The 15,747-nt window shown below is 36.6% G+C and overlaps 1 protein-coding gene across 1 annotated transcript; it reads left to right on the top strand.

Annotated features, from left to right (window-relative positions):
* The first annotated feature begins 8,478 nt into the window (after positions 1–8,478).
* LOC131333837 (isoflavone reductase homolog) lies at positions 8,479–15,543 on the top strand. The gene is made up of 4 exons (XM_058368603.1): positions 8,479–8,975; positions 13,659–13,899; positions 14,031–14,234; positions 15,236–15,543. The coding sequence occupies exons 1-4, from the start codon at positions 8,646–8,648 to the stop codon at positions 15,397–15,399; spliced, it is 939 nt and encodes a 312-aa protein (XP_058224586.1). The 5' UTR covers positions 8,479–8,645; the 3' UTR covers positions 15,400–15,543.
* Positions 15,544–15,747: the final 204 nt, after the last annotated feature.

The raw sequence follows: 15,747 nt of genomic DNA, 5'->3' as shown, positions 1-15,747 counted from the left end.
TTGTCGGACCTTGTAATCCTTCAGGACTTATTGCGGTAGATCTAAATTTCTTAAAAAGAACCCACCTTATTTATTCCATTGCAATGTTTTGAAGCCCAAGTACTTGTTCGTTTCACTCGCTTGCTAAATCTTTAATCAACACTATTATTGCAATGATGGAACTTTTCAATCCCAAATCATTGAGTTACTTTGGTTAACTTAATTCTCATTGTCCTCATGTTCCAACTCCAACTCAAACCTAATTGAACCTCAATTCATGGAAGATGAACTATTTGTACTTTCTATTTGGTGCTATGACCTTTGGACATTTGGCTCATGTTGAAACCTTTTGAACATTTTTGTAATCTTCTCATCCATTTTGGAGAAAAGTATCATCTGTCATCTAAGAGGTAGGGAATCTTATAGCAGACTCTACATCAACGAGATTATTTGATTGCACGGAGTGCTGGCATCTAGAGTTTCTAATCGACTCTCTCGTTTCACCTAGCCTCAAACTTTTGGGGAAGCCTGCAGAAAGCATTGGGAACAAATATCAGCCTGAGCATAGCTTTTCACTCTCAAACTGATGAACAATTTGAGAGGACGATTCAAACCCTGGAGGACATGCTTCGAGTTTTTGTGTAGGATTTTAAAGGAAGTAGGGAGAGACACCTACCGCGGGTGGAGTTTGCCAATAACAACAGTTACCAAGCTAGCATCGGGATGGCCCCTTATGAAGCATTGTACGAACGACCATGCTGATCGCCCATCTGTTGAATCGAGGTTAGAGGAGACGTTTTGCTTGGACCTGAACTAGTCCGAGAAACTATCGAGAAGGTAAAGGTGATCAGGGAGTGACTTTTGATTGCGCGGAACAGACAAAAGAGTTATGTTGATAAGAGAGTGAGGCCTTTGATGTTTAATATGGGAGACCAGGTGTTCTTGAAAATCAAGCCGCACTGTGGGATCATCTGATTTAACAAGAAAGAGAAAATATTGCCCCGCTACATTGGTCCATTCGAAATCTTGAAGCAAATTGGAGAAGTAGCCTATCAACTCGTTTTACCGCCGTAGATCACTAAAGTTCACAACCTTTTTCACGTCTCCGTGCTATGGAAATGTATGACCCATCCCCACCCACGTGTTCAATTAAGAGGAAGTCAAACCTGGATGAGGATACGACTTTTGAAGAACAACCGGTGGAAATTCAGGATCATGGAGAAAAGTTACCCGAGGACGAACAATCAAATTAGTCAAAATCCTATGGAGACATCGAGGACTGGAGGAATTAACTTGGGATCCCGAGGACGCAATGGAAGCCAACTATCTGTAACAGTTTCAAATCCAAGGTATATTCTAATTTCGAGGACGAAATTATTTTAAGGGGGATAGATTGTAAAGACCCGGTATTTTTAATAAATAATAATAATTTCCAAAACAAAAATAATATTTTGCTCGTTATTTTATTTAATGCAAAAAAAATTATTTATGTCGTCACGCTAATTTTATTTCCGTAATCGATTGTGCGCGCACGTATCCAACGAGTAATTTTTCAAGTGTGTGCATGAGTTGCACTGGATCATTTTCTTCCCAACCCAAACTAATACTCCACCATCACCTCACCTCCTTCTCCCCAGCCGAAACCCACCTTCTCCCCTGCAAAAAAAATCAGAAACCCACTCTCACACACTATCCCCTTATTATAATCCAATCCCCTTTTCCCTTTTTTATTTTTCTGTTTTTCCCAGCAAACACACACACACGGCAGAGAGAGAGAGACCAAGCAGCCATTGCCGCCACCTCCCACCGCCAACCGGTCGCACCACCATCATCCTTGCCAACTCCACCACCTTCGGCCAATCCCCTTCCCACCACCGGACTCTACCATAACCACCGCCCCACCTCTCCGCCACCTCCATTTTCCGTAGACCACCGAGCACCAACCGGGCCACTACCTCTATCGCCACCCAAGCATCACCACCGTAGTCCATCTCTTCACCACCGAACCGCCACCACCCGTAGCTCCTCCGAGCCACCTCCTCCGTCCCTCCACTCTCGGCTCCCCTCCAACCATCACCACCGTGGGCCACCTTCCACCACCTCCGGCGCCACTAGCCCATCCCAGTCAGGAAACCCACCTTTTAATCAATCCTTTCGAGCTCTGAAATCAGCCCCATTCTGGCTCCGAAACACAGCTTTGTTTTCTCTCCGAATGGGCCCAAAAAGTCTTCTCGTTCCGGCCCCGGTACTAGCTGCAAAACAGTCCGCAAAACAGCCACAAAAACAGCCGAGTTCCGTCGCCACTGAAATCCCTCCGAAAATCGTATCACCGGACGAGAGGTAGTTCGAAACTCGCCTCCCTAAATATAAATTATAGTCCGTCTTGATTGTTTCGTGTTTCGGTATGATAATAACTAAACCGGACGTCGCCGGCCGAGTTCGGGCCGGAAACCACTTTGTTCGAACACTGCCCCGTTTTGTTTAAAAAAAAAAAAAAAGGGAAAAAGAAAAGAAAAGAAAGAAAGGCAGCCAGCCGCTGGGATTATTGAAATGTTTTGGAAAAATTACAGTTTGGTCTCTCAAGTTGTTTAGCTTATAAATCTAACTCTAGTGTATTGGAGTCTATTAATATAAGTCCCAACATTAATTAGTTTCGAGGCGATCTTAGTTTGGTTGTAAATGCAAATTTTTCTAATACCGTCAACACCCCGAGATGATTAAGAGTAAACGTGGATTTTAGCTTGGAATAATAAAAGAGAAAATAAAAGGAATAACGTAATTTGTTTAAATCGCATGATTAAATTGAACGTATGATAAATTAATACGTGTTTAGCTTTATCGCATGATTTGTTATTATCGCGAATTTAATTGCTGGTAGCCTATGAGCATGTTTCGATAAATGTTGCACTGTGAAATGTTGTTGTACTGTTAGATTGAACAAATAGGTTCATGGGTTGGTTGCGATGTACGGACTTATCATCTTAGACATTGAAATATGATTAACGGAAAATTGAATAAAGTGAGAGACTGTGATTGGGATTCCGGACAAGGAATCCGGGGATTGAATTGTTGGAGGTTGATTGGTGGTGATCTGTTGAAAGCATGGATTTACGAACCTTGGCTACGGCATGGTGGTGATCGGCTCTCGGATGTTTGGGACGGGACATAAGGGTGGTATTGTGCTTGTGTCACAACCCGGGCTTGAATGTGCTCGCGTGCGCATCCGGTGAAGTTTTATCCGAACTTATGGTCGCGGATGGGATACCGGGTATATAACTTAGGTATTTTTCATCCGGATCTGGAAAAGGGGAGTCGGACCACACCAGTGCCTTACGCCAGAGGTTATGGGTAGGAACGGATCTGTGGATAAGATCCGAGATTTCACATAGGTTAAAGGATAGTAATGAAAGAAAAGTTGATTGTTCTCTTTTTATGTTATTTTTGATGCATGACAATTATATTCCTATTGCTTGTAAGTTATGGGTTCGGGTGGGTTTTGGCTACTGAGCGTCATCGCTCACGGTACTATGTTGCCCTGGTAACTCGAACGCCAGGTACCGAAGACGGAGCAGAAGTGTCGTACGATTCGATCGAGTTCAATCCTATTGAGAAAGAAGCTGAAAACCTTGGTTTTCGTGCGCATAGTCACTCTGATTAATTTAAGTCTACTTTATTTTGGAAGCTTCTAAGTTTATTTGGATATTGTAATATTTTGATTTATTCGAAACGGTTGTAAAATAATGACTTATGCTTTTGAACTAGTGACATAGTAAATTTATAAATTTCTTTTGTGAAAATAATCTTTTAAATATTTTATTAATGTCTCCGAATTTTCGGGTCGTTACAAAGATAATGATTAAGCAAAGCTTATTCTCTCGTCACAGTCATTTCAAATTTTATTTCTGGAAGAATAAATAATGAAGGTGTTTGATAAATTTTCCAAGAATTTAGTCCAGTGGCATGGTTGATATTTTTTGAAAGGTGTTAATTTGAAGGGAAATTTAAGTGAGGGTATGATTAAGTATAATTTCAAGATAAATAAATGAGTTCCTTTTTCAAAAATAGAATCAACAACGAATAGAGGCTAGGAGGGAGACGGTTGGCGTAAATCACTATGTTTATTTTAGATTATTTTCTATCTTCTGTGGGTCGAATTTTTTTGGACGATTTATTCATCGATGAGATGAATTGGAGAAGTACATAAACATGAATCAAACTTGAAAAAAGTTTAGAAAAAAACAAAAAAGTAGCCTAAAAAATCTGTTTGTTTTGGATTACTTTTTTCCTTTAGTTATTCTTTTAGCTTTTGGTCATAGCCTTTTACTTTAGAATTCTCTTGTCTAGACAAATAACTAATAAAAAGATCTAACGGAAAAATAATAAAAGTTCAAAAAGAAAAAAAGGGCAAATAAATTAGAAAAAGGCCAAATTTAACGCAGGTGAGTATCTTTTTATAAAAATAAATTAGAGGCATGGTTAGAATTTGTACTAATAGTACAAGCCCTACAATTTACTTTTTGAATGTTTGTTAAAAGAGAATTGTATTAAGATGAGCTCTCAAGTTAAGTAGCCTAGTGGACAATCTGATCAATGGGCATGATGGATCTAGATATGTAGCGGTCTGGTGGTGAAAGCTTGCGACTTAAATAAGTGTTTACTTCAATTTAAAGTAGGTTCAACTTTAATTCTCGAGTCCATCTCACTTCTACGTACGAGTGTGTAAAATGACTGTAGAAGGAGATGAAGAAATTAATCTGAAGTGCACTACAAGCTAGTCTGAGACACTTTGCATTATCCAGAAAATAAGCACAAACTGTTTAGTGACGAGTGTTGACAAATAGAAGAGGTCTCCTAGCTGCTCTCATATATATATATATATATATATATATATATATACTGAACTCCTAGCTGCTTGTTTCTCAGTTATATTAATACGAAAAAAAAATTAGAACTAAAAAATACAACAAAAAAGCCGAAAGAAATCAGAGCCGCTGTTGCTTCTTAAATACTGAATATATAAATAACGCTACTGGCTTTTATGTAATTTAAAAAGAGCGGAGATAGAAACACAACTTAAACGGGCACAATTGAGTTTAGAGCTATTCGTTACACAATTGGGTCCAATATTGCGTCCACGACTCCATACACAATTGTGTCCAATATTGCGTTTTAAAGTTGTAATAGTACTCCTAGACTTTTGTCAAAAGAAAAAGGAACATGCAATAGAGGGGAAAACCGAAATGAAAAGGACATAGATTGGATATATGGATGCTGTCCTCCCAGTTTTGATACTTACATTAATAGCCTAATTGAAACTCTAAAGAGAATCAGAAAATAAGGTGAAAACTAGGATGCTTAACCAAAATAGAAAAAAAATCGGTGGGTTTAATAGGTTGCCATAGCCCCATCATCAAGTTTTTTGATAGATTCAGATTGAAGTCTAAGATTTTCCTTATCTGGCTTAAATTAATTTTTAAAGCAAACTTAAGATTGTACTCATTCATGTCTTTCTTGGTTTATTACTATTATTATTATTATTAGTTTTATATAATTATTCGGGGATCAACCGTTTAGGAGATTTACCAGAGTCAAAACATTTCGTTTTTTAATGGACCGAGGTAGGAATCTAGGATTACCATGGATCCATGGGAGATGGGAGATCCGGAGACGTTCTAGTGCATCTCGTGTAGTGTACGTGTAGGGCGGCACATAGTCGTCGATCTCATCAATCAACGATCCACATTAAAAATCATATATATCTCAACCATTCATTGTCAAGATCAATGGCCCGTGTGCGCCCTAACGGGTGCTTTGCAGAGTCTTGCACTACAGGATTTTCCAATCTGGGAGATGGGAGGGACAAGATTTCCACTTAGTTTGGAAATGTGATTCATGCCGTTGAATGTGTCATTAGAAATTACATTTCTATTCTAGTCACTTCCAACGAGAGAAATATGGCCTCATATTCACATTCCTATCCAGAATTATAGTCATCCAAACTGACCCTAAGGCCTCATTCAATTGCATGGGAAAGGATGAAAATCTTGTAACTTTCTGTGTGTTCAGTTATCAAGAAAAATTGTAACACCCACAACTTCAATTTTAATTTCTACTACTAGAAAACATTTTTCTGCAAAATAGATGGAACGGACCCGATTTAGATTGGTCCCGCTCTCTCTAGTAATCCAGTAACCCGACTATTATGAATGATTCTAGAAAATTAAGAACCAAAACCTAACTAGTAATATATTGTAGAACTTGTCCAGATACAAACCGCAATACCGAACCTAGTTTGGTTCTACCCTTAGATCCAAACACACTTCCACAAAGATAACCAGTTACATACTCATAAGCTTAATTTGGATGGCGAGAATCTTGAAAAGAAATAGGAATGTGATGCTCTATTTCCACTATTCTTATGTTTGGAAGAGACAAGAAGGCTCAGTTTGGATAACAGGAATCTTGATCAGGAGGAATAAGAATGTGATACCATACTTCCACGATTTTGAAGTATGGAAGGAACATGAATAAGAATGTGATACCACACTTTTAGGATTTCCATATTTGGAAGAGACAGGAATAAGATTGTGATTCTTAATGATACATATGACCATGAATCACATTACTTGATTAAGTGAGAATCTGATTTTTCCCTTACCCATGAGAATCTTAGATTCCTGGCTCAATCAATTAAAAAAGAAAATATTGACTTTGATAAATTTCTAAAATAATTGATTCTTGCATAAGATAACTGAATTAATCCAAACACTGAAATAAAATTATTTCAGGTATTGTATTCCTAGAAATTTCATTCATAATAATCATATTCCTATTCACCCTCAATAAAATTCCAACGAATATTTGCAAGAGCAATTACAAATTCTGGCCACTTAAATGTCCGAGCATAGATGATTGTTTCAATTAGCATCCTTAAAAGATTGCATCACAATTTATCCCAAACAAATTACCAAAATGAAATTTTCAAAGCTTCCACAGAATCCACACACAAGATACAAAGCATGGAAGATACAAGTTTTGGTGGGTTAAAGGAACTTGTGAAATTTGGAATAGGAAAAGATTGGAATGGGAGATTGGGTAGGTTGAATGAAAAGTAAAATACACTAAGAATTATCCTTAATAGGTCAAATAATTATAGTAATTTATTAAAGACTTTCTAACAAAAGAGAATTTTGCTGTATATAGGCACAAAAGAATAGATTACCATGTAAAAGAATTAACTTACCAAATCAAAATGCATTATTATATGGAAAATTCTAAAATCAGCCCAATGGGTTGACAATAGTGAGTGTGTGAATGTGTATTAAATAGTATAAAAAATATACAGAAATACGTATTTTTCTTGTCTTTTAGTGTGCTTATCGTTATTATATATATATGCATACCTATATGAATTGAGATTGTACAGTCCGGTTTGGTTCTAACCGTAGGCTTTAAATTGATAACCACTAACCGAACTAAAATTATTAGTTCTTATTTTTTCAGAACCCATAACTAGACCAATGAACCGTAGAAACAGACCAAATAGAACGGTTGGGTCCGAATTGGATGGTGTAAGTAGCGGTTATATATATTGCTTTCCTTGATTGCCCCTAAACATAGATCCTGTCAAGAAAACACAACATCGGAAAATTTTCAGTCTTTACTTCATCTCTCTCTTCCTCTTTCTCAACCCTAGCCAACACACAAAGTTTCTTATCGAATTCCTCGTACTCGTGTTTCGAGTTAATAAAATAGACAAACTTTTATGTATATTGGGGATAGAAGGGGCGGTGGTGTCCCCCTTTGGTCCATTTTCAATTTTTCGGCCATTTCCCAAACATATTTTGATGGTCAACTCCGTTCACTTTGTAGATCTTGGCGAGAACAATAATTGTACCAAAAATTGTGTTTATCGGATTTCAGTAAATACATGATCGGCACACATGAAAATTGCAAAAAAATAAAAATTGGGTTGCGATTCAGTGTGTTTTTTGATCTAGTTTTTGTTTTCTTCAATATTCACGTATGCCGATCATGTATTTATTGAAATCCAATGAACACGATTTTTTGAATGATTAATCTTTTCGTCGAGATCTAATAAATGAGCGGAGCCGATCATCAAAGTGTGCTCGAAAAATGACCGAAAAATTGAAAATAGACCGGAGGGGATACCACCACCTCTCCTATCCCCGTTATACATAAAAGTTTCTCAATAAAATAAATTAAAATTGCCGATAAAACCATTGAATGACTACGTATTTCTCGTAAGGTTTTCCTTTTTGAGAATTGTTTTTCCAATCTTAAAAGCATGTATAACACACCAAATCAAGGATTAAATGCATGCACACCAAACATATTCATCCACTCCTTTCAACTATAGTCAATAAATTTCCTAGACCTTTTTCCCGCAATTTTAAATTAAATAATTATGACCTCACCAACTACTGTTTTTTCCCTTTATTTTTTTTATCCTAATCTCACCAACTACTATGAATTAGATCTTTTTTTTTTTGGGTCGGCAGCTACTGTTTGGGATTGACGTGTACTATACCCATCCCATTAAACAAATATCCAGAAATGAACCACAAGTCATGACCAGATCTCCATAAAAAGCTTCTACTTCTTTGATCTCACTTGGAAAGCAAAACAAAGAGAGAAATTCAACCATGGGAAAGAGCAAGGTTCTTGTTGTGGGGGGAACTGGGTACATCGGCAAGAGAATAGTCAAGGCCTGTTTGGCTCAGGGGCACGCAACCTATGTCCTCCTGCGCCCGGAGATCGGCCTCGATATCGATAAACTTCAGATGTTACTTTCCTTTAAGGAGCAGGGGGCTCGGCTCATTGAAGCCTCGTTTTCCGATCACCAGAGTCTCGTGGATGCTGTTAAACAGGTTGATGTGGTCATTTGTACCATGTCTGGTGTCCATTTCCGGAGTCACAATATTTTGGTGCAACTTAAACTGGTTGATGCCATCAAAGAAGCTGGAAATATCAAGGTACAATCTTTCATTTTGGATATTATTTACTTTTAGTGATTCATCTCATCCAGAGAAATTAAAAAATATTAACATACGGATTGGAATCAGAAAAACTTCTGATAAACAACAGTACTAAAGATGTATTATTATACAATAAAAACACATGTTTCAAACTTTTTTTTGGTTTTAATTAGTGAAATTTTTCTTGTTTTCGGTTCTAAGTTTTTACCTTTTAGACATCTCTTATCGCGACTAATGATTAATTGAACAAAAATTGTCGCAAATATAACAAAAATTAAGAAAAGACGAACAAAAATATTATGCAAATCAATATACTCATCGATAAAGTGAATCGTTATATTTTCAGTAAATTGTGATGAAATTATTATCGTTATACCCGCGTCCTAATTAATTTACAAGCCGTATCTTTACTCATCCTGGGTCAAGATATACGATGTCAATATTACGCAAATCATGAGTGCATTTACTACTATCAAATGTTTTAAACACAAAGCGATATCGGTCGTGGTGTAACGGTGTCATTAATATCATTGATATCGGCCTGACGTCGCGGGAGGAATTATTTATTTATTTATTTATTTTGTGCCCGGCCAATATGGCATTAGAGATTGTGATAAAGGGCTATTTTGGGTATCTAAATATAGTAGCAATAAAGTCAAATAACATTTCTTGATCCTAACTCGGTTTGTGTGTAAAAATAAGGGACAAATGATCCTTGTAGTTGACAATCAGTCGTGTCATGAAATTTTGCCAAACGAGATAAACTTATTCACAGAGCGGCGCAATCTCAGTCATCTATTCGCGCAATTAATGGCTGAGATTCATTTTCAATTTTGACCCATCACAATTAATTCTTACCGGCCATAATTGATTTTTAATCTGACCGTCCAAAAACACTTTGGACGTGCGCGATTGGCCTCCGTAAAGCCTTCTTTACAGAATGGTCCGCAAATAACATTTTCTGTTGCCAAACACCTCCTTCTTCTTCTTCTTTTTGTATGGGTTTCCATTTTCTCTGAATCTAAAACTAGTACTACCCCAAGAATTACCACAAAGACAAGCGTCAATTAAGTTTAAAGAGTTCGTGTCAAAACATTTATGGTTTAGTAACTGTAATTTTTTTTTAATTGACAAAAGTAACATTTTATTAAGGAAAAAAAGAAGAGAATCCAACAAAAAGTTGGACAAAACAGCCCGTTGATTAAGTAACTGTATTACTTTGATTATTTTATACCTTGTAGCTTTTGATTATTTTGATACGTATTTTTCTAATTAGGTATAATTGATTAGTTTAAAGTAATGCTATCATTCTGATACCATTAGTTTACTACGTGACTTTAGTTTAACACTTTGATTATATTATGTTTATATATATGCTTTGCTTTTCCATCATATTATGCCTATACTTTGATACATAGATTATTATATGTTTTGCTTTTCCAACTTTCCTTTAAGTAATCAAACTGTTTCTTCCATAGTATTCCCTGATACATAGAAGGTTTTTGTGTAATGACGGGTATAGTTGATTGAAAAAATGTGGAGACGACTAAATTTGATTATTGGATTGTTAGTTTTGGTTATTCAGAGGCCAAAATTTGATGAGTTACTAAGAAATTACTATATAAATTTGAAACACCGTTAACTTTAGTAACTTTTTAGTTTTGAATAAAGATATTGTAGAGAGAGAAACCCAAAAACCAATTTTTTCTATCCGCGGATCCGCTTAAGGTGGAAGAAGACACAGGAAACTATCCGGTGCATGTGGTTGGTTTTATGATGTACCCTATTGACTTTAGCTTTATTCGGACCAGACTTTAACCTTGGGGTTTGACCACCGCCATATTTTGACGTGTATAATCAATTTTTGACCTTTATAGAAGGTTGATTTTGAGTGAAATTCTTAGGAGTATTAATTAATGAGTTAAAAACTGATCATGTGGTGATGTTTTCTCTGTTTTTTTTTTTTTTTTTTTTTTCTCTCTTTCCAATCGAAGGATGGAAAATAAAAAAACAAAATGGTATTCCTAAACATATTTTATGTTTTTTTTTTCTCGGCAAAAGAAAATTTTATTAAACTTGAAGAGGGTACATCAAGTAGAAGGGAAGGGAGAACCACAAAGTTCACCACAACCCCCAAAAGACAAGGAAAATAAAAAAGAAAATTACACCCAAAGACGCCTAAATAATGAGTCTTCTGACTCCATCGAGATTTCTTTTGATATTTTCCACCTTATACACCTTAATATCAAATTTGGCTTTGATTCACAAGGCTGTCCTTGTTTTGATTAACTCTTCCATTTGATTGCGATCCACATCTTTGTTGTTGAAAATAACATCATTCCTTGCAATCCAAATCAACCATAGAGTTGCGTAGAAACAACATTTCCAAAGATACTTCTTCAAATTTTTGAAACGAGAAGAGAACCACCAAGAAGACAAGTCTAGCAAATTTGAAGGAGCCACACATGCTAAGTTCCACCAATCTACCATCTTTGCCTAAATGTAAGTAGAAAAGGGGCAAGAGAGCAGTATATGCACTGGTGTTTCCGGTTCCAACATACAAAAAAGGGCGAGCCAGAGCATGATCATCAACTTCCACAATTATGTTTCTATTGCTCAGAATTGATTTAGTCACAATCCTGCCTTGAAATGCCATCCACGAGAAAACCTCCACCTTTGGAGGGCTAAGTTTTCTCCACAAAGATTCAAGTCCAGAATTCTGAGTAAATACAAAAGCTTCCCAAATTTCATAAATAGACTTAACAGAAAACATATTGTTTGAAAAACTAGTCCAAAGCATCACATCCAATCTTGACGACACCAAGGAAACATTCTGCAATCTGTCGATTAACCGATTCAATTGTTCACGTTCCCAATCACGTAATCTCCTTTAAAAAGACAAATTTCAATCTCCATTACCTTCTGTATTCAGCATATTACATACCAACTCATCTTTTTGCGACAATTTCAAATAAAGTCTTAGGAACTCCTCTCGTAGTGTTTGATCCCCCATCCATTTGTGATTTCAAAAGAAAGTGTTATTCCCAGAATACGCTTGAAGTCTGAAGCTTGAATTATGTTTCCCATTTCACTATCCGGATTCCCTATTGAACAAATGTCTCTCCAAATGATAGATGCCCGCCCAAAATATGGTAATTGAGGAAGCCAGTCTTAATGTGAAAAGCCATATTTCCACTTTAGCCCATAGGGAGTCCTTTTCTCTACTAAATCTCCACCACCATTTTGCTAACAGAGCATGGTTTTGTTCAATCATTCTTTTCACCCCTAAACCACAATATTTTTTACTCTTTGTTATAGTTTCCCAGCTAACCAAATGGATCTTCTTCTTATCAATGGAGTCACCCCAAAAAAACTGTCTTTGAAGTTTTTCAATTTTCCTTGCAACAGAAATTGGCATCTTAAAAAGGGACATGAAGTAAACACGACATCCCATCAGTTTACAGAAAAAATATATTGCCAAATATGTTTTCCGTTTTTGTTTTTTTTAAAATAAACATGATTCTATTTTTAGTTTCTTATAAACTAAAAATGTTACCAAATGCTCTCTAAGTAATCTACAAGTTTTTTTTTATTACTGTTGAATTTTCAATCAGTATTTAAGTTCTGCTATCATCGTTTGATCATTCTGTCACTGGTCACTCATATATATATATATATATATATATATATATATATATATATACATATATACAGATTCAATCAGGTAAGGGCGCCCTTACCTTGTTAAGGTAAGGACCTCCCATTTTCCGATCGAATTTCGATGATCCGAGCCGCTCAATGTGTTTAGAACGTGATTTTAAGGGTACTCGCAAGAAATCGGCAAAAAAAATGACCGGGAAGGGCTTTATCCGAGCAGTTTTTGTTTATTTTTTATCGAACGGTTCAAATAAAAATTGTTCGAATGAAGCCCTTCCTAATATTTTTTTTTGCTGATTTCTCGCGAGTACCCTTAAAATCACGTTCTGAATACATTGAGCGGCTCGGATCATCGAAATTCGATCGGGAAAAGGGAGAAAAAGGGAAGCCCTTACCTTAATTAGGTAAGGGCGCCCTTACCTGAAGGGGACTGTACATATATATACATACATATATATACATACATACAGTCAGTCTCAAATGAGGGAGTCTGCATTTTAGTTAAAATGCAGACCTCCTCATTTCTTCCATTTTCCGATCGAATTTCGATGATCCAAGCCACTCAATGTGTTCAGAACGTGATTTTAAGAGTACTCGTGAGAAATTGGCAAAAAAAAAGATCGGAAAGAGCTTCATCCGAGCAATTTTTGTTTGAACCATTCGATAAAAAAAAAACAAAAATTGTTCGGATGAAGCCCTTCCAGATCATTTTTTTTTCTGATTTCTCGCGAGTACCCTTAAAATCACGTTCTGAACACATTGAACGGCTCGGATCATCGAAATTCGATCGGAAAAGGGAGGTTTGTATTTTATTAAAATGAGGTGGTCCTCGTAAGAGCCGGACTCTCTCTTTCTCTCTATATATATATATTCAGTCAAGAGTTAGTGTTGTCAGTTCAACTCTGATCCTATAAAGATAAGTTGGAGTACTTTTAATGTTAGAGATATAACGTAGCATATATAACTTCTTCTTGACACGCCAAAAAAAGGAAAAAAAAAAATAATTATTACAATTTGGTGCAGCGTTTCTTGCCTTCGGAGTTTGGAATGGACCCAGCAAGAATGGGACACGCCATTGAACCAGGAAACGTTACTTTCGAAGAGAAGATGACAGTTAGGAATGCCATTGAAAAGGCTAAAATACCCTTCACTTACGTCTCTGCCAACTGCTTTGCTGGTTACTTCGTTCCTAACCTCTCTCAACTTGCTACGCTCCTCCCTCCCAAGGACAAAGTCGGCATTTACGGAGATGGCAACCAGAAAGGTAATTACAATTAGGAGTATAATACTTCTTCCGTCCCGATTTAATTGACGATCCTTTAATTTGACTCCTTATTTGTATACTATCCAATAAGGTTACGAATTAATTTACGATCCCTTTGCATGATTTGGCAGTTATTTTTGTTGACGAAGCCGATGTGGCAACATACACAGTGAAAACAATAGACGACCCTCGTATGTTGAACAAGACATTGTACCTCAGGCCAAAGGAAAACATCCTTACGCAAAGGCAGTTAGTTGACATGTGGGAGAACCTCACCGGTCGGACCCTCGACAAGTTCTCCATCTCTGCCCAAGACTTCCTAGCTTCCATGAAAGGTACGAATTCGAATGGGATTAGTATTTATGCTCAATGCAATGCTTTCGATACAACATTGACATGATATATATCTTAATCCCTTCACGAGAAACTCTTGCGCGCCTTAATGCACTCTCGGTTGTGTGATTGTCCTAAAATTCATGTCTTTCTAGAGTTTCTAGCATATCGTGACAGTTGAGGATGTGTTATAATGAATTGGTAATTGAGTCGAGAGCATGAACGCAAGGAAATATTCATCCGGCCGGCCTATTGTATGTGCATGTGCCAATAAAGCTTTGTGATTATTCTTGATGGAAATGTTATATAGGCCTGATTATATATATACTATCAAATCTTAGCTCACTGATGTTACTTGAGCTCGTTTCGAGTTCAAGCGGAGCCAATTCAGGAACTGAGGAACATGATAAGGAGATCGAACTACCAAAACATAAAAACTACTCTAGCTATTTAGAATTTCTGAAGTCCTGGAATTCAATATTCTGAATGCACACTAGTGGTTAAAACATAAAAAACATTCAAGTAATTAGTTTTTTTTGCATGATTAGTGAAAATTTTAAAAACATCATGCACGCAAGTACATTAATTGTTTCTTAAAAATTTTTGGGATGGTCTGGGCCCGGCTTTTTTGGGCTGGGCCTGGCTTGCTTTGGTGTGAGCTGATTTTTTCATATATGGGCAGTTAGGCCCTTTTATTTGGTTTGTAATGTTTGATTTGGGCATATTAGGCTCATAGGTGTTCGGGCTTGGTCCGTTTTTTGGGCTTCGCCCTACAAGTGTTCGGGCCTTAGCTCTTTATACAACCTTTGGTTGGATCCTCTTCACTTCTCCCCTCACTTGATGTACGTACCCCTATCAAGTTTGTTAATAAATTTTTGCCGTTTTTAAAAAAAAAAGTACATTAATTGTTTTTGATCTAATTTGAGTTATATTTCTCAACAATAAAGAGAATAATATGGAACCGAGGGAGTACTTTCTAACTAATACTATACCAAAACTGCAGGAATGGAGTTGGCAGGGCAAGTAGGAGTGGGGCATTTCTACCATATATTCTATGAAGGTTGCTTATCCAACTTTGAAATTGGGGAAGGGTGTGAAGAAGCTTCAGAGCTGTATCCAGAGGTTCAATACACTCGCATGGATGCTTACCTAAAGCGCTACTTATGAGACGAATCTATGTTCAAATTATACTCTCGCCGTCCTACGGAGTATTTTGTTTGTCTATTTTTTAGTAGTTCTTTAATGTCCTAAACTCGGTGTCCATTTTGAAAAGTTCAAGAATAAAATAAGTCTTGTGAAAATTTTATTTTACCCTTTCTCTCTCAAATTGGAGTGACAAGTGTAATTTGATCAATTGACGGGTATCTTTTGGAATTTGAAGTCTCCAAACTGTAATGATTATATTGTCCTAATAAGTTAAATTTTCTAAATTAAACAAACAAAATACTAATAAATTGGACGGAGGGAGTATATATTCAATAATGATGATGTGATAAAGCTTCAAAGAGAAACACT

This window comes from Rhododendron vialii, chromosome 7a (genome assembly GCF_030253575.1).
Source record: "Rhododendron vialii isolate Sample 1 chromosome 7a, ASM3025357v1".
NCBI classification, from domain to species: domain Eukaryota; kingdom Viridiplantae; phylum Streptophyta; class Magnoliopsida; order Ericales; family Ericaceae; genus Rhododendron; species Rhododendron vialii.
The sequence above is the reverse complement of the archived record's forward strand: the minus strand, read 5'-3'. Positions and strand labels throughout refer to the sequence as shown.